At 41.4% G+C, this 23,205-nt stretch overlaps 2 protein-coding genes across 2 annotated transcripts; both read left to right on the plus strand.

The window, feature by feature from the left end:
• Positions 1 to 474: 474 nt before the first annotated feature.
• Positions 475 to 6,819, plus strand: DUSP19 (dual specificity phosphatase 19). Its single transcript, XM_056348643.1, has 4 exons — positions 475 to 764; positions 910 to 956; positions 1,976 to 2,128; positions 6,107 to 6,819. The coding sequence occupies exons 1-4, from the start codon at positions 545 to 547 to the stop codon at positions 6,326 to 6,328; spliced, it is 642 nt and encodes a 213-aa protein (XP_056204618.1). The 5' UTR covers positions 475 to 544; the 3' UTR covers positions 6,329 to 6,819.
• A 1,054-nt stretch (positions 6,820 to 7,873) lies between these two features.
• On the plus strand, positions 7,874 to 22,681 carry NUP35 (nucleoporin 35). The gene is made up of 9 exons (XM_056348642.1): positions 7,874 to 7,991; positions 8,751 to 8,921; positions 10,898 to 11,025; positions 12,687 to 12,747; positions 13,338 to 13,479; positions 13,877 to 13,946; positions 14,035 to 14,163; positions 14,722 to 14,889; positions 15,246 to 22,681. The coding sequence occupies exons 1-9, from the start codon at positions 7,973 to 7,975 to the stop codon at positions 15,321 to 15,323; spliced, it is 966 nt and encodes a 321-aa protein (XP_056204617.1). The 5' UTR covers positions 7,874 to 7,972; the 3' UTR covers positions 15,324 to 22,681.
• Positions 22,682 to 23,205: the final 524 nt, after the last annotated feature.

The raw sequence follows: 23,205 nt of genomic DNA on the forward strand, positions 1-23,205 counted from the left end.
GTGACTGGCCCCGCTACAGAGCCCGGAGCGAGCTGGACGCCTCGCAGGGAGTCACTTCTCGCAGCGGTGGCCCCGGGGGCCAAGCACAGCGGGTAGGAGGCCACGGTGCCCACCCCGGTGAGGCCGGCCCGGTCCCCGCCGCCCATAATGAAGCCGGGCGAGACAAGCCCCGCCGTGCCCCCGCGCCTGCGCCCAGCCGCCGCCTCACGCCCCCTCAGCGCGGAGATGAGACGGCCCCGCGCGTCCCGGCCCCGCGCGCCGAGGCTCCGCCCCGAGGGCCCGGCAGCCAATAAGGGCGCTGGCCCTCGGCCTACAGAGGGGCGGGGCGCCGGGCGGAAGGGCGGGGAAGGGCGGGGCGCCGGGCGGAGGGGCGGGGCGCCGGGCGGAGGGGCGGGGCGCCGGGCGGAGGGGCGGGGCGCCGGGCGGAGGGGCGGGGCGCCGGGCGGAGGGGCGGGGCGCCGGGCGGAGGGGCGGGGCGCCGGGCGGAGGGGCGGGGCGCCGGCGGGCCTTGCCGTCAGTCGCGGGCGAGCGGCGGCGCCGGGCGATGCACTCCCTCACCCAGGAGATCCGCAGCTTCTCCCGGGCCAACCTGCGGAGGCAGCGCACCCGCGTGACGACGCTGACGGGCAAGAGGATCATCGAGACGTGGCGCGGCGCCTGCCTGCAGGTGGAGGAGGAGGCGGAGGCGGCGCCCGGCGGCGGCTTCGTGCAGGACCTGAGCGCCGACCTCCAGGTCGGCGTCGTGAAACCCTGGCTGCTGCTGGGTGAGCGGGGCCGGGGGCCGCTGGGAGGACCGGGGGGGCGGGGGGACCGGGCGCCGGGTGCCGGAGGGGGCCCGAGGGGCGTCGGGGGCCTGGCTGCAGCGGGGCAGCCCGCTTGGCGTAGCAACTGGGCCCCCTCTCTCCTCAGGGTCGCAGGATGCTGCTCACGACCTGGAGACGATGAAAAAGTATAAGGTGAGGTGACACGGAGATCGGAGTGCACCTGGCGCAGTGTGGCTGGTGGAGTTCTTCTGAAAAAGGCTGGAATAGTCCTGAGTAACTTCAGGAAAATTGTATCACCTTGGCGGTGTTAGAAGCAGCTCCGTTTGCAGAGGGGCGGATGCCGGTGGCCTTCGGGAGAAGCTGGGGTGCTGCCAGCCGGCGGCTGGTGTGGAGGCGTCGATGGGACAGGTCCCGCGCTGTGCCGTGTGTGTCGCCCTTTTGGAATGGGAGCAGCATCAGGCCGCCATGCCCAGTGCGGGTGGGTGGGACACACGAGGCAAAGCAGCAGCCCGAAGTCTGCCCCGAGCTTTGGTCTTTTCACTCTTCTGTGTCACAGTAGTGGGGCGATAAGGCCTTGGGGCAGCGGTGCTCCTGCAGGGCAGTGGGGCACTAGGCCGGCATCTGGGGCCACATAAATGTCATTTCGCTGTAAATTACAATAACCCACAACCTGGCCATAGCCTGGGCTGAGCAAGAGGGCAGGAGGCTAGAGGTGGTCTCACCTGCCAAGCGCAGGTATAGTTTACTTTGAAATCCTTCTGCTGCAGTAGATGGTACTAATAACTCAGTAGAAGAAAGATTAAGCTGATGGGTTAGGGCAGGGTTGAAATTTGGGCAATTTTTGTGTGGTCTGTGCTCTTATTCCTATAGCTTTCTCTTTTATTTTCCATCTGTGTGCTGACAACTCCTTTTTCTGTTGAAAATCCTTAATTTAGTTTGTGTTTGGTTGAGCACAGATCTTTTCCTCACAAAAAAAATCAAGGAAACTGAATTTTATCACAGTATATTTTAACATGCATTGAAACTTTGCTTGGAGAAAAGTATACCATAAACAGCGTACATATGTACAACTGAATGCTGCTGTTCTGGAAGGTACGGTCTGTGTATGCCTAAAGAATAATTTACTGTTGCTACTACTGCTCATTTTGCTTGCTGTCTTCAGAAATTGTCTTTTTCTGGCCCCCCTCCCCCCTTTTTTTTTTTTTCCTTAGGTTACTCATGTTCTAAATGTGGCATATGGAGTCCAAAATGCCTTCCTCGATGACTTTATTTACAAGACCATTTCTATTCTGGACCTCCCAGAAACTGACATCACCTCCTATTTCCCAGAATGTTTTGAGTTTATTGAGAAAGCCAAGATCCAGGTATGGTTTATCAATAATTAATGTTAGTAGTTATCCTGTTTAGATTATTTATTACACTACTTTAAAATCTAAAGCAGCTTTTTTTGTCAAAAGAAAGCATGGTACCAAATGAATAGTTTTGCCATTGCCTTTTCCAATTTTAGATAGACAATCCAAGCAATTTCTAAGCATTTCTAGAGACATGGTGCTGCTGTTAATCCCCATTCCCTGCAACGTTGTTTTTTCAGAATGACTGTCTTACGTGTCTTAGAGAAGTTCTTCTTTAATACAGTTGGACTAGGAGCTGACTTTATCTAAAGAAATCCTTTTGTGAGTCCAAGTCACTACATCTGACAGAGGGGAAAGGAGAAACTTTACTTTCTGTACTTTATCCACTGGGGATGTTGTTCTGGATTAGAAGCAAGCCTAACGGGGCTTTTACAGATCTGTGTGGTTTGTCAGCAGTCATCCGCCATCCTTGTGCTTTTCCTTGGTTGTCTATTGAAGATGAAACACATTGAGACATGAATTCACACACAATTACGTACCAAGACTGTCAAGAGAATGTGTTACTAGTCTTGGAGCCAACTTGTGATTTAACTGCTAACAAAATCCTGAAAAAGATGCAACATAGGAAATAGGGTGAGGGGACTCCTTCTGGGGTCGTTTGGCAGATTTGTCTGTAACCAAGACCATCCCTGACTCATATTTATTAAGTTTAGGCTTACTGTGTAATTTACGACAACCGTTGCTTGGACCTTATTGCACGCTATTCCACCATATCTACTATATTCATTATTTATGTAGATTGGGATAAAAGAAGATAATCTTGCCCCAGCTTTCTTTGTGTCACACAGTGTTCTTTCCTTCTCTCATTTATCATTTATGAGGTATGTGATACGCATTGTCGCTTAATGACCTTTTCAAGGTTTCTAGTTACGGTTTCCACTTAATTTCTAAATGAGACTTGCCATTCATAACTGCATCGTGTAGCTTTCTGCCTCTGGTGTTCATGTCCAGTTACTGTTTTGTAAGCTAGGGAATTCTGAAAACTTTTACAGCAGAATTTATAGTTTTCTAATAGGAGAGTTGGGTGAAAGAGCAGGTGATTGATGGAAGAGATATTCTTCAGGATCATTTCGTGAAGCATGTGATAGTAGTGTGCGGAGACAGAGCTCTGGAAGGTTTGAAGTACTTTATTTGCTTTGTTAAAGTAGCGCTAAAAGAGCTTATGATAAATTGTGTCACAAATTATTATTCTGCTTAAGTAATCACAAAAAGATACTAGTTTCATGCCCTAACATGGGGGAGGGAGAGATGCTCACTGGTGAGAGAGCGTGATATATGAGAAATTATTACTAGAACGTGATTAACTTAATGGAGAAGTATGAGAGCACTTGAATTAGAGAATGCAAGTAAAGCTTGCACTGTTCAGTAAGTCATGCCAGCTGGTACTTGTAGCAGGATTGACTTTTCTAAAACTGTAACTGCCTAAGTCTGTAGATGCCATAGTACAAATTCTGATACTGATCAGAGCTCACCTTTTCTTCTAGGCTCCAAATTGGCAGGCAGATTTTCCGTGACATGTTAGGTGACCCATATCAGATCATAGTGCTATGAATGAGGGATTTGTTTTTTATTGTTCTGTTTCATATTTAATTAGAAAAACTTTAAAATATTGCCTTTCCAGGGATCCATTTTCATGAATATCTCTCCTTATTGCTCCCTCTGTCCCTCCTAAAGAAAAAGCCCTGGCACCACTGCAAAGTAAAATAGGCTGTCAGGATCAGAGGAAGAAGTTCTTGGTAAATAGAGATTAATGTCCTATCTGCAGTCAGTTTCTCACTTTTATTCTGTATTCATATCTATATACAAAATCAGTTAAGAAGTAGCATGCCAAATGAATCTCTGTATAAAGCAACGATGGGATTTAGCAAGGAAAGCTAAATGTCCTTACGATTAAATTTGGTTTAGTGTTATTGCCCATGTTCATTCATGTCCAGCAATTTTCAGTTCTATTCCATGGATATCACTCTGTAATTTTTGGCAATGTACAACAGAACTGTCATTAAAAAAAGAAATGCATAAATGTGAAAGAAGAAAATAAAGCATGAACTGCACAAAGAAAAAAGGACTGCTTCCAATGCTTGTTTTTTTTACCCTCACTGCCACTGCTAGATACTGATCTTGGTTATGGTACATTATGTCTAAAATAACTCCCACTGAATCAGTAAAAACTACTCCAGATCTACAGTGAATAAGCTTCAGCAACTGCTTTATTAGCAGTGGCATAAATATTTTCAATGTAATAATTTTGATGTCATTATTATAAAGGAGGTAGTGGATTTACAGGTCACCACTGGCACTTCCTCAGGGAGTTGAAATACATGTACAAATCTGCTTTCCACTCTGCCTAGTCTGTGTGATGAGGAGGCATGCCCCTCCGAATGTGAGAAAGGGAATGAAGAGTACAATTCTCAGCAGGCAATGCAAAGTGGATGTGATTTTCATTGCAAAAAAGGGTGGTATTGTGGTTGATTGTGCTGGGATGCAGGAGCTTAGATTCAGTTCCTAGCTCTGTCATAATCTTGTGTTAACTTGAGCAAGTCATTCTTCTTGTCTCAGCTTGGCATTTCTTCAACAAGGATAATTACACTCAATTCCATACCACTTTGTCTTATTATTTAAACTGGAAGATTTTTGGAGCAGGAACCATTTTCTGCTCTGCGTGTTTATTAATACACTGGATAAATGCAACTCCTGGGTCTGTAACATAAACCATCAAGTTCCTGGAAAGGAACCCTGGTGGTTATGAGCTCTTCTTTTTTGTCCGAGTAAAATGCCCATTGAATAATTTGCACCTGCTAGGGCAGACAGAGCGGGCTGTTTATATCTAGAATAAACTCATTCAGCACATTGTGTCATGTATCAATATCTTTATTCAGAACATGTAGATGCTAGGGGTTTGGTTTTGTGGTTGTTTTGTGTTGGGGTTTTTTTTTTGGGTGTGTGAAAGTGGCATTTGGCAGACAGTTTAGACTAAGCCTTCTTGAGTCATAGCCTGATGTACAAACACAACAGGATCGTGAAGCCTGGGCCTTGCAAACGTTGGCTCACACTAGGTTGTCTAGTTGTCTCTGTGTTAACTCATGCCTGTTATTTCTTAATGAAACTTGCAGTGTTTGTTTAAAGAGTCATTCAGGTTTCAAAGGTTGTGTGGGAAATGTTTAGGTAGGATAAAACCATTACTTTTACAGATAATTGAGGGTAAGCGTGAATTTAAAACCCAGGAGAAACAGTTGTGACTTTATGCGAGTTTCGGTAGTTTCGGGTTTTGCACCTTAGTCCCCAGTTAAGGGACTGTAGTTGTATCAGCCACTACAGTTGTGTCAGCACTGTGATGGGGAAGTAGACGTTTATTGCAAATCATGTCGTCTCTTTTCTGTTTTTTCTGTTTCTGTGCATGATCCTGCTTATCCAAAATCTTCATGGAAGAACTCCATAGCATGCAAGAAACGTGTGACTGAAATTCCAAGATGTTCTAAAATCTGCCTCTGTGCCTAGCTGTTTGCTGCCTTGTTATGTTTTTAACCTGGTAACAAGATACAGTCAAGTAAATTCCTTGCCATATTTGAAATAAAATCTATTTTAAAATTGGCAGCCAATTAGATCAGATATCTTAGCATTTCAGACATCTGTGATTTGTTTTTTACGTGAGGGGGCTGCTGTCTTGGGGAAAGGGACAGAGGAATGTTTTTTAGTTCTAAGGTATGAATTAGGTTTCAAGTATTTGATAACTATGAAGTGGCCTTGGTTCAAAAAATACTTAATTTGGGCTTGTATATCTGTGTTTGGAGTCACTTGTATGTGTAAATATTTGCTTGGAACTCATCAAGGAGCTTTTAATAAGTCTTAACAGATTTTTATATAAGGTTTCTAGTACTTGTTACTATCTATTTAATGAATATCCTGACTTAATGTTCCATTTGTTTCTTGAAGGATGGTGTGGTACTGGTCCACTGTAATGCAGGAGTCTCCCGTGCAGCGGCAGTAGTCACAGGTTTTCTAATGAATTCAGAAGGACTGAGTTTTGCTAGAGCCTTTTCCTTGGTGAAAAATGCAAGGCCCGCGGCTTGTCCAAATCCTGGCTTTATGGAGCAGCTTCACAAGTACCAAGAACAGAACATAAAGGCAAATGGAAGCATAAATGATCACGACTGATCAAAAGGGAGAAGTGAAACAATCTGTTTTGACTATACAGTAACAGATGTTGGATATACTGTAATCCGTCATTTTGCAGTCCCCTTTCACGTGTGCATCTTAAAGTCTTTACATACTTTTTTCTTACCCTTCTTTGACCCCCCTTTTTTTCAGGCCAAATGGTATTCCACTGACTTCAGAGATGATTTTGCCCAGGAAGAAGCTCTTCCCAGAATGCTAATAAAAACATAAAAGTTCAATTTTCCTTAAAATGCTAGAGAAAAAAACCCAGAACTGGTTGTTGGGGTTTTGTTTTTTTTTTTTTTTTGAACTATCAGAAAATGCAGGCAATAGAGAAAGGAAATAAAATGAGTTAAGTTGCCCTGTTTAATACTAAACCACGTTATGTATTCCAGTTGGTTTTAAAACCTAGGTAATAAAATGTTCATATAATAAAGTACCTTGGTACTGGATTTTAAATTCATATTGCAACTAAAGAGGATTTTATTGAATTTTGCGGGCTAGCCAGCCATTAAATGTTTTTTGAAATGACAACAGATGGTCTTTTGAGGATGCTCAAAATGTGTAGGATGCTCTAATGCTTCATGCTTTTTACTGTTTCTCATCCAGTAGTGATTTGAAGTGCACTAACATGATGTTTCCAAAGTGCTGGAACCAGCCTATGAGGTTGGTGTTTGTTTGAGGTTTTTTTTGTAGATCATTTTGATGGAGATATGAAACATGTTTATAACAATCTATCTCAGACTTGCTGCTACTGTCCTATCATTGCACCCAGTCCTCAGTTGCTCACTCCATTCCACATCACCTGTAAAGAACAGATGTCATAGAATAGGTAATTTTGACCCTCCTGACAGGTCTTGGGCATGTTTAAAAAAACCCACCAAACCAACCACAAAACTGCAAAAGATTTTAATAGTATTTTCTGTGGTCTTCACACCAGTTTTAAGCGGTTTGATATGTTAATATCAACAAAATAAAAAGAATACTGTGTTTGGATAAATTTTGTGCTGAAATGATTTCAAAGGTTTGGTTTCAGGTGCGCGTTTGTGTCCACACCAGTTCGAAGCGCAGCACGGCACGGCGTGTGAACCGCACAGTGCCTTGTGCTCCGCGGTCGCTGCTCATGCCAACGCCAGGCCTGGGCCACCGTCCCGCTCCCCGCTGCTGCGCTGTGGCCACCGCCCGCCCGTGGCCGAGCTGGTCACGGCGCCTCCCGCTGGGCCGCGGGCGGGAAGGGCTGGCGGCCTTCTCCCGGGGGGGCAGGCTGTGCCGGGGCGGGTCCACGAGTTGTGGGGAATCATCTAGGCCACGCCGGTTCTTTCCCACCGGGGTGTGCGCGTTAACGACGGCCGCTGGCGGCCCGCAGGAATGAGGCGGGGTGGGGGCGCGGGCCGGGCACCCCAGCGGGGCTGGCGGGTGCAGCCGGCGGCCGGGCCCGCGCCCCCTGTGAGGCCACAGCTCCCGCCCCGCGGCCTGGGAGCGGCGGCGCGGTGACGTTACGCCCCGTCCCGGCGCCGCGGCCGCTGATAAGATGGCGGGCGGGGCGGAAGTGACGGTGGGGGGAAGTTCCGTCCCGTTTGAAAGCGCCCGGCGGAGCGGCTACGGCTTTTTCCCGCCGCTCGGGCCGACGTGGCCGCTTTCGCCATGGAGGCGCCGCCCGCAGGTGAGCGGGCCCGCGCCCTCCCTGCCACTGTGCCCGCCTTGCCGCCGGTGCCTCCTTCGGCTCTGCCGGGCGCCGCCTCGCCTCGCTGCGTGCGGGTGTGGGGCGCTTCAGGTCGCGGCCGTCTCTCCGGGCGTGCCGGGCTCTGCCTCTCGGCGCCGCCCGCGCCTCTGTGGGCCAGTGAGGGGGTCGGGGCTGCGGCGGGCCCCCAGCCCCGGGCGGGGGGACGCGCTGGGGCAGCCTGGCGGCTGGAGCGGGTGAGGGGCCCCGGCGGCGGGTGCACGGGGTTACGCCATGCTGCCCGGGCCGCGTCCGCGCCGGAGGCACGCCGAGACCCGGGGGCAGCTCGGGGGCGCGGCGGGGCCGGCCGCGGGGAGGCCGCCGTGAGCCGGGCTGTGGCGCGGAGCTAGCTGGCTGGCTGGCGGGGGAGGGGGCCTAGCCCGGGCGTGATGGCTCTTACAGGAGGAACGCCCTGAAAACAGCCCTAACATCGTAGCTGCCCGCAAAACCAGACACCCAGCCGTAACTGGTGTATTTTAAGAACAGAGTCTAAGCGTGGTGGTTCTTTTAGTTGCAAAAAATTCAAGCTTGTGATAAACTTCGGTTACTTGCAAGATAAATTATTAGATCAGCCGTACTCGCTTACTGTGTGTCACTGTGTATCGTTTTATGTTTCTCTAATAGTGCCACTATTGAAGCACTGGAAAAGGTGCAATCACTTGGCTTCTTCCGGGGTTTTAAATTTTGTTTTCATTAACACAGGAACTGAGCCGATGACTCTTGGCTCCCCGACATCTCCAAAGCCGGGAGCTAGCGCTCAGTTTCTTCCTGGATTCCTGATGGGCGATTTACCTGCGCCGGTGACTCCGCAGCCACGCGCTTTGAGCGGCCCTTCAGTTGGTGTAATGGAAATGAGGTCTCCGCTGCTTACAGGTCTGGATTTGTTAAATGCTGAAAAGTTGTCCCAAAAGCAAAAGTTGGGTTTGTCTTACTCTTCTGCCTGAATGTTGCAGACTTGAATTCTTGTAGTTTTATAACTTGCTATAAATTAACCCAGCTCTTTGAATAAGTGAACACAAGTGTATTCAGTGGCATCTGGCTAAGTAGACTAAAGTTTAATAAAAGTTTTAAATGCAGCAGTTGTGATACCAGGAAAAGTTGCTTTTACATGGAAGGTTACATGAACATCTTCTAATATAAAATCAATTTCTGTAGCTCTTTATATGTCAGTTGCATATGCAGCCATCAGTGTTTTCTCTTTGTTTAAAACGGATTTCTGCTGGTAAACTAAATGCAGCTTCTGCAAGCTGCTGATTTCTTTGCAATGAATTCTAAAAAGTCACTCGGAGATTGTCAGAATTCTAAAAACTGGATGGAGAAAAACTAAGGAATACCTCTTAATGTGTACCTAGGAGTTGTATTTAGTCTTGATGTCTGCTGTAATTGGACTGGAGTAGTGACTTTTACTGACTGTAGGTGCTCATCTTTTTTCCAACTAGAAAAAGTCTTTACCTGTGTTTCTAAGATGATGGCATTGTATGTCTGTTTTTCTCTCTTGAGAAGTGTGAGTAATTAACAACTTCTTCAATTTATTTCATGTCATGGGTGATCTTGGCTTTCTATTGAATCACTTGGTGTAATCTAAATATCTGACAGTGCTAGCAAACTAGTAATTTATTTTTTTTTTAAATGAGGATAAAAGTACTGCAGATAGTTTTAGATACTAATTTCTTTCAATTTCAAGCAGAATTGGACTTGAGGATCCTTATGGGTCCCTTCCAATTAGAGATATTCTGTTTGGTGGTCTGTTAGTCTCCTGCTTCTTGCTCTTGTCCACCACCACCCCACCTCCTGTCTCCCCCACATACAAACCTCTTAAGAAAATATTTATGAAATTGAAAACAGTCATGTGAATTTCATCTAATTGTTTTTAAAAGAGTTTATTACAGCCTCAGAGTTTCAATTCTAGAAAAGGGGGAACCAGCAGGATACTATCACAGGTCTCCTGAAATGAGTGATTGAGTGTATCACTTAAACTGCAGACCTTGATGGGAGAGTGCTTTATATAATATACTGTAACAGTTCTTGAATGTGTTAAACAGTTCAAAGAGGAACTTTGAAGTTTTGAAGCTCAGAATTTAGTATTGAAAAGTACTTTGGAAAAGCCTAATTTTGAAACGTTTTGCAAGTGAAAACTGTTAAGTCAAACTAGTCCCCCTCACTCTGGGGTAAGCCCACACAAAGTGTGCAGAGATATGTCAAGATCTTGTCAAAGTCAAAAGTCAGTTTATGTCAAAAGTCAGTTTAATTCTCTGTTATACTGGTAGTCCCAAAGTTTACAAAATGAGGGAGCAGCTGGCTTAACTTGATCCTGACTAAACACAAGCTAGTCCCTGCTCTGAAGAGCTTACATTTTATTTGATATGAAATTACATGGGAAGGTAAGGGATTTTGATAGTGGGAACGTGACAGCATGTGCAATGTCTGTGTGCATTTTGGTATGGTTCTTTAGCATGTAGAATGTCCCAAGTCTTAAAAACCTTGCTTTTGCATCTCAGCTACAGGGGAGTTAGTCTCTGAAACATTTAAAATAACCTGCCCTAAAATAGGAAGATGTAGCTATGCTCAGAATTTCATAAAGAGAACAAGTGCATGTAAGTAGTGAATATACTATTTTAATAAGAGGTTTAAGTTTTAGATGATAACTTGTGTAAGGAGGCAGTTTGGCATGTGGTATTCTTATGTAGAACAGTAAAACCTGAACAGTTTGGTAGGCCAGATGGTTTTGCAAACGCCCAGTGAAACAAGTCTTTCATGGCTGAATTTACTGTTGAAGTTTCAAGAGCAAGTAGCAGTGGAGTAAGATTGCAAGTTCTGTCACGCTTTTCATTTGTTCCTTTTAATTGCAGGAGGATCTCCCCCACAACCAGTAGTCCCTACACATAAAGATAAAAGCGGTGCCCCACCAGTTAGAAGCATATATGATGAATTATCTAGTCCTGGGCTTGGATCAACACCTCTAACCTCAAGAAGACCAGTAAGTGGCTTAGGTACTGGCCTGTTAGCAGATATGAGGCAGCTTACTGCTTCAGTGATTTCTTTAACTCGGGTGTATAAACTGTAACAAAGTGACTGGTGAGTTGTCATATGCTGCTGTTCCTTAGGGTGTTTGGTGTGCATGTTCCTATGTAGTCAAAATGAGAGCTGCAGTCATGGAGCTATCTCCTATTGCTACTGATTTTTTTTCAATACTGTAGAGAATGAAAAATGAAAATCGCACCTCTGCTATGCTTTGTACATGACAAATGCAGACTTATTGCAGCTTTTCACTTTGCAAATTTATTGGGCTGTTGATTGCCGGAAGAGTCCAAATAATGTGCTCTTTTCTTTTAGTGGGCAGTAGAGGCACTTACTGAAATAGAAGGAATTTTGTGCAGAGTAAAACATCTAATTAAAATTTGGCCATGGATGTAGGGTTAATTTTGAAAGAATAACATTTAACATTTCTAGAAGGTCACTCTAATAATAAGCTCCACTACTTATGTCAGCTGAGCAGTCTAGTGTAAGTTGGTTCTTTTTTAGTGAACATGATTCTTTTGATTCAAGGAGAAGGCCTTTCACTGAATAAGCAGTCTTTGTATTGAGTGTCGCCTTCTGAAAAGTTTATTTTGAAAGTTCATGTTCTCTGTGAAGGACAGAATCAATACTGTCTTGAAAGAGTGGGTATCAACCCAAAACAACAAAACAGTGAGCAGCTATCAGAATGCTAGGTCTACTGGTGCTGCAGTTTGTTTGATCTTGTCCGAGAAATGACAGGATTCAAGCTAAAAATATGCTAAGTTTTTTTTTTCATATTGAAATACTTCTGTGTTTTTAAAAAAGTAACTGCTAGCAGCTAAAACCCAAAGTATACTTTCCTTCAGTGCAGGTGCACTAAGTAGTTGAGAGGGAAAGGAAGTCTGGTCACGAGGAATACAACTCGGGGTTATGCTCCCATTAGTTCTAAGTGCTTTAGTGAAAATCAAATGCTGGTAACTTAGGATACTGGTATCCTTTCCATCAGGATGACATGAACGTTGTGAGTTAATATACTACAGCAATAGTGAGATGCCCGTTTTGAAAAAGTTAAGCTATAAAGTTTCTGAGTATTGATACCCAAAGTGACTTTGTTTTACAAAGCGTATGTGATTGGTGTTAGGGAATGTTTTTGTCAGTTCCTATTACCTAAAGCTTGCCCTAAGCCTAAATAAGCTGCCGCCTTGTATACCGGTAACTCTTGTTAGATGATAAAATACTATACAGACCCTGAATTCTGTTGCTTGTGTTGCTTCCCTTCTGTAGCTTGCCCTACATTCCTATACTATCTCTGATACCTGCATTTAAGCCTCTGATCAGGAAGGTCAACTGTTCTCTTCTAAGGCTTAGCAGTCAGCTGGAAATTCCAGAAGGTAATAGCTGAGCCCTACTGGATGTCCAGGCTATCTGCTAGGCTGTGTGCTAGAATGGAAAAACATTGTCAACTAACTTCATAATCATGTATTAAATATATATGTAACTATCTGTTCTTACTCTTGAAAGTTAGGAGTGACTTAAGGCAAACAGTTAGTAATCTTGCCTGAAGTTACCTGGAAATGATCTCTTCTGATCTAAGAAGTGTACCTGTAAGAATGATTTGTTACTTTCTGTATTTTAATGCAGGCCAGCTTTTCTCTAACACAGAGCCCATTGGTTGGAACTATGTCATCAACTCCTGGAACAGGTAGATGTCCTTTGAAAATGTATAATCTACTTTCTTACTGCTTTCCTTTACACAAAAGTCATCACTGTTCAAGCTACATCAACTTGCTAATTTGCAAAGGAGTTGCGTGTTTATTTGTTAGCTTTTCAAAAGGTATATAGATGTGAATAGGAAATATTTTTCCATTTTGAGACTGAATTTCAATCAACTTTGCTTACTCCTTATTCAAAACTTGTTGAGCTGAGCACAGAGGTGGTTGTACTTGAGTGAAGCAGCCTTCCATCTTCATAAGGTTTCCTACCTTGTGTATGAAACGATGGCTTCTTGCTGGTTGTTGTCTTTTGCTGCCTTGTTCCTTTTGGCTTCTGCATTAAGTTGCTGTTGTTTAGAGGTCAAGGAGAAAGCTAGGTTGCTAGTCATAACACTTAATAGCATGTTTGCAGACTGAAGTTTGGATTGACTTACTGTTAGTCTGTGTCTGCAAATCTCCATCAGACTCTTCCATATGCAAGTGAAATGACTGATACTGAATTTGTTCTTTCACTATAGGCTCTCAAGATTATCTGTCTGGCAAAAGTAATTTGTTAAACAATGCCATTTTGATTTAACAGCTTCAAGTGTGTTCAGTTCTGCAAGTATTGGGCAGCCTAGGAAGACTACTCTATCTCCTGCTCAGCTAGATCCTTTTTACACTCAGGGTGATTCCCTGACTTCAGAAGATCAGCTTGATGACACATGGGTAACTGTATTTGGGTGAGTTGATTCCCAAAACATTGGAAAAAAACATGGGTGAAGTCTTTGCAACATACGGAAAGAAATACTTGGACGTTGCTGTTGTCTGGTGTTCCTAGGTTCTGCAGGACACACAATTGTACTTAAAAGCCTCCAAATGCATGTATTGTAGTGAAGCACCTTAACTTAAGCTACATGTTAATTTTTTCAAGTTAAAAAGGCACTGTTCTGCTATTAAGGTGTGTGGTGAAGTAAAAATGCCTAGAATAAAATATTCCTCAAGTCACTGCTGCTGAGAAGGCATTAACACACTGGTGTCTCTTGAATTTCTAAAAACCCTTCACAGGGTTTTATTTTTAGCACCAGAATTCTTAAACTACTCATCATAATTTTTTTAGTATTCTTTCTGTCTTTTCAGATTTCCTCAAGCATCAGCTTCCTATATTCTTCTACAGTTTGCTCAATATGGAAACATACTAAAGCATGTGGTATGTCTTACTTTTCGCAAATAGATCTCAAATTATCTGGTTCATTCTTCAAAGGGATAAGTGTCACAGTTTTCACTTGATCTTTCAGATGTCCAACACAGGAAACTGGATGCATATTCGATACCAGTCTAAGCTTCAAGCCCGGAAAGCCTTAAGCAAAGATGGAAGAATTTTTGGTGAATCTATCATGATTGGTGTCAAACCGTGTATAGATAAAGTAAGTTAACAGCTGCTTTTATTTAAATATAAGGCACTCTGCTTTTGGGCTGCCTTTTTATTTTCCCTGACCTCTTTAACATTTTTCCTTTTTTGAATTGCAAAGCATAGATAGTTCAGTTATGAAGGTATAGTCTATTATACCTTACATGAGTTCTTAAGTATTTGTCAAAATTTCCTGCTGAGAAGGGTCACTGTGGGAAATCCCTGTGCTCGTTGGAAGTTCCAATGCACAGAATTATGCTGATGTACAAGGTATGAAGTGAAACTGTAACATAAGAGACAATGGAAATTAAAGAGTTGCCCAGACTGGAATCTGTGGGATTTAGGGGCTGTGATATATGTGTGATGGCAGATTTTGGCTGACATTAGTACATATAGTGAGCAGATTACAAGTTTCCACTACTTTGCAATGCTGTAATCCAATGTATAAATGATTGCAGCGAGGCAAGTGCTTGGTGGTGGTATGTACTTGTGTGCTTTGTACTGACAGGCAATTTACCTGTGGTCTTCTCTGTTTAGTATTTTTTTTTTTTACATTGTTAACCCTCTTTTTAAGAGTGTGATGGAAACCTTTGAAAGAAGTTCTACATCCCCAGTGTCTTCAGTCTTCACTCCACCTTCAAAATCTGTCAGCACACCAGTACAACCTGCAAATAATACCACAAGGATTTCTACAATGAGACCTCTTGCAACAGCATATAAAGCTTCCACTAGTGACTATCAGGTATTTTAAGGAGAACAGAAGCATGTGGTTTTGTGCTCTTTCCCTTCAGTTGTATGAGGCTGCACACACATGAAGTTGTGTGACCTTAGCCTTTATTTTCTCCTGTCATTTCCTTAAATATGGCGTTCAAGTACAAACTCGGTCTGTTCAGTCTCTCAAAAAATAAGAAAAAAAAATTGACTTGTCACTTTTCCAGAGGTTAGGGGCTTGTTTTGAAAATCTTTTGAGCATACTATGTCAAAATACAGTACCACTAATGAAAAAAAAAAAAAAACCTGGTTCCTGTAAGAAGAATTAATTATATGCTGACTGTTTCTTTTTATTTTCTCTCTTCCTCTTTCCCCCCCGCCTTCTAGGTGGTTTCTGACAGACAAACTCCTAGGAAAGATGAAAGTATTGTATCTAAAGCAATGGAATATGTGTTCGGCTGGTAATACACAAGAGGAAGTAATACAAAGTTGGTCAGGGTTTGAAATATACAACTGGCATCTGTGGTTAGTTGTATAACTACTGGTGGCAGTAATTTAACTTACATCTCACCTGTTTTGCCTTCAGTTATTTCAGCAGACATGTAGCTTGCACTTTAAATGATGGCAATGTACACACGGTTTGAAAAACTGAGTAAGTGTAAATAAGTGCTTTTCCCCCATTTGTGCTCTGATTGCATGATTGTAGAAAAAATAGCAGCACTGACTTTTCCTCTGTAATTACTTTCTCTGAATTACTTCCCAGTAAGTTGGAAATGTTTAAAATGGCAGCTTTATTTACTAATGCCTTTAATTTTATTGGGTGTTTTTTCCTGGAAAGGTGATGGGCAACCTGCTGGAAGAACGCTATACACAGCTGGCTCCCAGGGACAGGACTGCTTTTAGCATATGTGACTTTAATTTTTTTTTATTAAGATTCATTGCTGGTTTATAATCTCTGGCATCATGTTTTGAATGTCATAGCAACCTTATAACTCTTTGTATTATTAATAAAGCTAAATCAAGTTAAGGTTTTCTTAGGTGGTTTTCTCAACAAGTATGAGTTCTGTTAGGAAAAACTATTTGCAGTAGTCCAAGTATGATGCTGCCTAATGTTTATTAAAGTGTTATCAGCAGAGCAGGTGCTGCTGATTTTTACTTTAGTACCAACTAGTGTTAAAACTAGCTAATGTAGAAATCTCTCCATGGGTATTTCATAGCAATGTGCACTTAAGAGGTAACAAACTGTAGCATTCTAACATAAAAATGTTGAGTAGAAATAGCTGAATAGAAAAATGCAATGTGGTAGTGGCCAGAGCTGCCTTCATTTCAAGACTTTTCTAAGAAATTGTCTTTAAGGTATTGGCTGAATGATGATTGTGTTTTTCAAAAAAATTGAACTTCCAGCATCCTGAAGCTTCCATTTGGAGGTGAGCCTCTCCAGTAATCATATGTGTTATGTAAGCCCATAGTCTTCAATGAAGATAAAGGTCTCTTTCATCTGGGAAGAGAGCAAGTTTTCTTCAGTACTTGGGAAACTATGTGCAACTACTACTTTTTGAGTTTGTGGCTGTGTTTAGTGTGGGTCAACATCAGTATTTTAGTTTGGCTCAGTAGTGTGCTGGTCAGGTGAATGTTCAGACATACCCATTTCCATGCTTTTGCTTCACGCTGCAGTGTGGTCTTGGAGTTCTTCAGCTGCTCTTCTCTGATGAAATTAGAATGAAAAGATAAGTCCAGGATACTCGGATGTCCCTCGGATACTAATGGGCACCCAGTTTACAGGATTAAGCTAGAGAGGGTCCTGAGTAAAATCCCCAAAGCACTTAGTGGGAAATAAGGTTTCTACCTCAGGGCACGTTGGTGCTTCGTTGTATGCTTTAGCAGTAACCTATGTACAAGTGGATTGGGAGATATTTGAGATGCATTTTACTGTATTTGCTGGCTGATGCTTTTGGATTATTGGTTGCTGCTCTTCCATTTGCATTTGATCACAGGGAGCTGCTTAAACCTAATTAATATCTGAATGTGTTTTCTCAGAAAACATCTGGCTTTTTCTTGGTGAAAAATGTTTGTTACGGAGATGGCTTCAGAAAGAAAATGGGTAGTTCAGCTAAATTCTTGTTTTGGTCGTTGCTTTGCGAAGCACACTTCTGGTGCACTTCAGACTTGTAATGATGTGTATTGGATTTAGCTTAGTGAAGTGATGAATAAGATTTAACTTGTATCAAGTAAGTTTGAAGCTAAATACATAAGGAAGGAGTTGGAGGCAAAGTCAGTAGTTTAGGACCTGTTTTATCGGTAAGTACCAGATGTAAAACTGTGCTGAGTTGTGGGTTTGGTGTTTTTGTTTGGGGGGGTTATTTGTGTGTGAAAGGGCAGAGGATATTGAGAAGTACATGTGTGAAGAATCTCTGAAACACTTGGAAGGTATTATAGTAAACCTTTTCAAGGCTAGATACTGTTGTTAGGTAGCATTGCATTTAAAAATCCAATTTTTCCTGTTTGTTAACTATGTACCTGCTGCTTTCCAACAAGGAAGGATTCTCTTCTAGCTGTAGCTAGATGTGATTTACATTAAAACCAAAGTTACAGACTTCAGCTAGTGATGTGTACCATACTTACGAAACTGTTTTGGTTTCAGTTGTATGGGGTTTGTTGTAAGACTCTGGAATATATTTTCCATAGGATTACGACTTAGTTTAAAATAAAACTAACGAATAATTTTTTTCTGTTATCTGCCTCCATCATAAGTATATTACTCAGGGATCTAATTTGCTTCTTTTAATACATTGATCTGCACGGTTTTAAATTCTAGAAGGATTTGTTCTATTGTCTCAGTGGTAATTTCATTACAGTTTTAACAGGTATTTTTTTGGTAGAGAATTTTATAACTTGGAGATAGCATTTATTTTTATTGTACTTTTTCCCCTCCCACCTCTCCTCAATTTTAGTTTTCTAGAACTTTCAAAATGACTGGTATTTGTTTGGGTAATCCATGTACAGTAACTTATCATGAAGATCAAATGTTATGAGTACTTTAGGGCTGCCTCTCATTTCAAGTTGCAGGCATCTACCTCCCCCCTGTGGCAGATCTTCAGAACTCTAATGAGAGGTTTTAACTGAATAGAATATGGTATCTTAATTAAACTATTTAGGAAGTGCATAAACAGTACTGTGAGATAATAGCGGTGCTCAAATGTCTCATAGTTGAAGTGTTTCTGTAATAAAAGAAGAAAGGACAGAGTTTACTAAATATCTTAATTAGGGAGTAAGTCAGACTTCTAAATACTGCTTCAATGAAATAGTTCTTAAACTTTATTTAAAATCTTACCAGTGTTCACTAATTTTAATTGAGATGGACAAATTGTCCAAATTTTTTTAGCAGAATATACTGCAATATTCATTCTGTATGAACATAATTTTCTTCTTTCTAGTAGTCTGAGTGCATGTGTAAAAATGAGTCTCATGGGTTTTCTTTAATTTGACTGTAGGTGACTAGACCACAGATGAGTCTGCAAAAAGGTACTGCTTAAGTATGTTTAGAAATAGTAAGCTGTTCAGTTAAGTGATGAAAACAAAATAAACTGGCTTACAAACAACTTGTAACCAGGAGTTGCTTTACTGAATTTCAGACTGCAGGTGAGAAGGCTCTAGAATAAAAATTCTAGATCTCTAGTAAAAACATCAGTCCTTGGGCAATTTCATGGCTTTGTGGTAATGCCTTTTTTAATTGTTTGGGCAAGAGTAAAAGGTGTTCTTTTGATGCGGTCTCTCTAAGCATCGAAGTGCAGACAGTACTGACTTTCACACTTCTGTTAGTGTTTCTAAATTAAAATTCAGCTGGTGTAGTTACCTTTAAAAATGAATTCATAATTAATAACTTTGTAAATTTTTTTTGCCTTCTATTAAGGAATCTTTTGACTCAAGTTTAAGTTTTTGTGTAATACATCAATTGTGTTTCTAGCAACAAATTTATCTTTTCAACTTTCTGCAAGTAAAACTCATGTTGAAATCAAGAGCATGTCGGAGAAGCTGTGAATTCTTATGTCCTATATAATGTCATTATCTTGATTCTTCTTTTAAGTTACTCAGTTTTGTAAGTGAAACTTCCAGCTTAAATAAAGAGGTTATTGTTGATGTAAGCAGATGCAGTTAAAGCAATCTAAAAATTCTGGTCTCTAGATGAAGTGGTGTTCTTTGTTCATTATGGTCCTCTTGTGTTTGAAGTTGGAGACTGATTAGAAACAGCATGAAAGTAAGGAATTGCTCTGAACAGTCATTGTTTTATTTTGCTCAATTGTTTATCACATCAGATTTTGGTACAGTTTACGGCAGGAATCAGTTTGAACATATCTGTCATTGTAGGGAAGAAATGAATTTTCCACACTAAAAATAGAGAACTCTTCAATGATACTGTTTTCCCCTTTCTGTTGTGTATGTCAGCCACCTAATTAGCTTCTTGTTTAGCTGCCCTTGGAGCCCTGTGTGTTCTGTGAGAATTTGTCCATTGTTGCAAAATCAAGTTCCAAAAAATGCTTTCTTTTTCGAGGATCTTTCCAATCTCCTGGTATTAAGGAGGTAGCCTTGAATATGTGAAGCAAGGATAACATGACAAATGGATGTGCTTGGAGATCTTGGAAATGATAGCTCGGTCACGTGGATTATCCAGTTATTAATAGACTGTTCTGAAACCTGAAGATAGTTCAGAATTGTTTATGAGATAAAGTGGTGCAGCTGAATATTTTAGTTGGAACCCAGACTGGGCAAGTTTTTTTAAGTGCAAGTATGCTAACTGGTGGTAGTTCTCTTGCCAAAACTCCCGTTTCCTCCTGGCAACTAAACATGTATCGGGCTTGAAAGAATCATGGCTGCAACACTGGCTGTCATGACATAAAGCACTGTAAAATGAATTTATTAAGCTGTTTAGATCTTGTAATGTATTAATAATGTATGTTATTAATCCAAGCAGTATCAGTTTCCAGTCTCCTGCTCGAAAATGCACAGCAGTCAGGCTGCAACAGACCTCAGACCTTGCTTCCATAAAGTCATAAAATGGTAACAAAATTTACTCTTTATTTCAGTTCTTTGCTGCAAAGTAACCAACTTCTCTTGCACAACATGCTTTCTGGGCTGGCAAGTACTTTGACTTGCTGGGCTTTCCCACCGAGTGCTCTTAGCTCTCCTTTCAAAGTTAGGAAATTTGATTTGTTTACTGTGTAGGATTGCATGGGTGGGTAAGATCATGCTGCTGACTTTAGTGGAATTGGTGGAAGGTCTGCAGTATTTTCCAAGCATGCAATATGATAGCATGTAGTATCACATTTCAATAGATGAAATACATTTACAATTGTCTATCATAGGATACTATAATGGGCTATTGATTTTTAGGTGCCACAGTTTCTTTGTAATTGAACTGTGCTCGTGAATGTATGAAAATCTTCATTTGCAGACTGAAGGTCATAAAGTAAAAATTGCACAGAGGTCAACCTTAAATACAAGCTAGAGAACAGTCTAATATTAATTACATTATTTTTCCAGATGACTGCATTAACAATGGAGCTTGCATGTATATTGAATGCTATGAGTTTTGTTCTTGCTAATGGTAGCTTGTAAAAAAAAAGACATTGTTATTCCTATGCATGCACTTAGACTTGCCAGCTTTCCAGTTTCTAGCAAATGTGGTGGCTCTTTAGAATAAGAGGTATCAAACAGCTTTCCTCCTGGTACATTGTAGGAATGGGGTAGGATGAATGTATTTCTTCACTTAAAGGCTTAAAACATCTTTCTAAAAATCAATGTTGTGCAGACAATTGCATAATTAAGAATCTAAAACATACTTTTAATTATTAAAGACACATCTAGCCTAACAGATAATACAATGAATAACTGCAGTATTAGTATTTTAATGGAGTAGATGGTGGCAGTGACTGTCTTTTCAGCTTTTGACCATCTAGTCCTTGTTGAGCATCTTACTAATTGAGTTTTAAAATGTTTTTTTATCGCTGGAAAAGGTCCTGAAAGACACAGAATCATGGATTATCTAGAGTTTGAAGGGACCCATAGGACAATAGAGTCTAATTCCTGATACTACAACTATGGCACTAGTACATGATATAACTTACTGCTAACAGTGGCAGCAGCTGGCATTCTGTGCCCCAGGAGGTGAAAACAAGTTTATTTGGATGAATTAAAGCTGTAATAGCATATCAAAGTGTGGTGCAGGAACAGCTACATAGCTGCTTCACTTCTAGAAGACCTTTGTGGCATCTGACTCTGGATGGGTATATAATGAACCCTGAGAAATGGTATGTGTGTATACCAGATATTCAGTGTATTATTGATGGAATATATAATGTGACAAAGACCAGGTCAAGTGTAATTATTTATTCAAAAACTAATGAAATCTGTAAGGCATGAAGAGTAGTCCGAAAAAGCGATTGGGAAAGTTTTCTGCTGTACAAATACTTTATCACCAAACTACTGTAAAATACAACATGTATTAGAAGCTTATGTTCTGATATCTTTGCCACTTCAGATGCATTTGGAAAGTTTAAGACACTGAACTTTGACACACAACTATAACAATGGTGCACTGACCTCTGAACCTTAACACTTGCATGAAGAGGTTATGTAGATATGTCATTTGCTTTCAGATCTATCACAGCATGAAGAGGGTAAGAAAAGGTAGTAGCATTTTCTCAGTATTCTTCCTCTGCCCCTTTTTTGTGCAATTAAAGTAGCACGATAGAAATTGTCACCTCTGTTTCTGAAAAAACTACCACCTCCCCACTGTGTTAAGTGGGTATTGCATGAAATGTGGCTGACTTAGTGATGCTGTAAATGCTTGTAGTGAAAGAAGTGCACAGTATTTTCTCTACCTAACATGTTTTTGATTGGCATTCTGTGTAAGGTCTTTATTTTCTGGGTGAAGGATTATGTTTTAACAACTGTAAGTGATTTTGTTGGTATCATTTTCTGACCATCGGGAATTGCTGAGACTTGAGTTCCTGCAGGATGCACTGGGAGTCACTGCACATGTAGCTTGTGTGAACTTTGAGCTGGAAAAAAATTACATGTAAGGCATTTGATTCCACCATGTCTGTGTTGGGTTCTGTTAGATTTTTGTCTCCTCCCTCAAAAATTGTGGGGTGAATTGGGAGAGGTTGGTTCCACTGAAAGATGTGCCATCTTTGTTGTAGAACGGAAAGACATGAGATCATGCTAGGTGGTGTTCAGACATAAAGCCGCTGTATTGCTCATAAAGAGAAAGGTACACCGAAGCTCTACAAGGAATTGCTGCACCAGTATTTTAACCTACTGAAATTTGAGCTACAGTGTAAATAACACCTGGCAGTCACCTTGTTAGCCTCAGGTTGAGTATTGTTACTGAACATAAGGTAATGGGGTTTTCCTCTAATTAGATTTATATATATATATGTGCTCTGTATCGGGGTAAACTTGTGCAATAATTTGCAGATGTAATTTAAATGCATTATTTTTTTATAACACATGAAAGCCAGAAAAAACCTTGAAGATGCAGTGTGACAGCAAGAAGGAATTCTTGAAGATACATTACTGAAAACCGAGGACTACTACCACAAAAGTTAGTCAATAGGACTGGAAAACTGTTATTTTTTAAAAAAATACAAACCCAAACCCCAAAACTTATTTATTGCAAGTAGTGTATACAGACTTTGATTTTTGGGTAGGTCTGATAGCTGACCAGATGATTTACTGTTAACTGCGTTTGAAATGCCAGTTACAGAGTATATTGTAATTGTTCTCTGAAGCCACTAAGGTCCAAAAAAATCATTTTACTTCAACTGTAAGTCTAATTGTTCTTTTCTGAAGTGTTACAATATTGTGTTTAATATCCAGTGTTTTTAATCCTAAGAATGTTTTCTCAAACTTTTGTCTCTTGAAGTTGGTGGGAATCCTAAAGTTGAAATCTCCAGCTTTACCATGGCAGTACTTAAATAGTTGGTGAGCTTGACAGTGTGTTAAATGAATTTGGGGTGTATTTTATTATTAACCTCATACAAACAAATATACTAATGTCATCAAAGAAAATTCAGTAAAATCAGGGTAAATTGTTATGGAGCTCACAGGCTAATGGAAGAAGGCCTCGTGTTTTCAGCACAATTCTGAAGTTGTCCGAACAGTCACGTGGAATGTTTTTTTGGTGTTTCTGTGGTGTGGGTTTTTTGTTTGTTTTTGCAACCGCAGTCCAGCACTGTTTAGAGCTGATGGTGTAGACTTTGTCTTCAGTACTACGAGAAGACTATAAATCTAGCCATTTTAAAAGGAAAAGAAATTAATTTGGCTGACTGCAGCAAACTTGAGCAGC

This window comes from Falco biarmicus, chromosome 8, assembly GCF_023638135.1.
Source record: "Falco biarmicus isolate bFalBia1 chromosome 8, bFalBia1.pri, whole genome shotgun sequence".
NCBI classification, from domain to species: domain Eukaryota; kingdom Metazoa; phylum Chordata; class Aves; order Falconiformes; family Falconidae; genus Falco; species Falco biarmicus.

Excerpts from the sequence above, each read along its gene's own strand:
- NUP35 (XM_056348642.1), top strand. Across the intron at positions 13,480-13,876 it reads ACATGGGTAACTGTATTTGG|ATTTCCTCAAGCATCAGCTT; the intron begins GTGAGTTGATTC and ends CTGTCTTTTCAG. Across the intron at positions 14,164-14,721 it reads TCAAACCGTGTATAGATAAA|AGTGTGATGGAAACCTTTGA; the intron begins GTAAGTTAACAG and ends CCTCTTTTTAAG.
- DUSP19 (XM_056348643.1), top strand. The coding sequence starts at position 545 with ATGCACTCCCTCACCCAGGAGATCCGCAGCTTCTCCCGGGCCAACCTG. Across the intron at positions 765-909 it reads GAAACCCTGGCTGCTGCTGG|GGTCGCAGGATGCTGCTCAC; the intron begins GTGAGCGGGGCC and ends CTCTCTCCTCAG. Across the intron at positions 957-1,975 it reads AGACGATGAAAAAGTATAAG|GTTACTCATGTTCTAAATGT; the intron begins GTGAGGTGACAC and ends TTTTTTCCTTAG.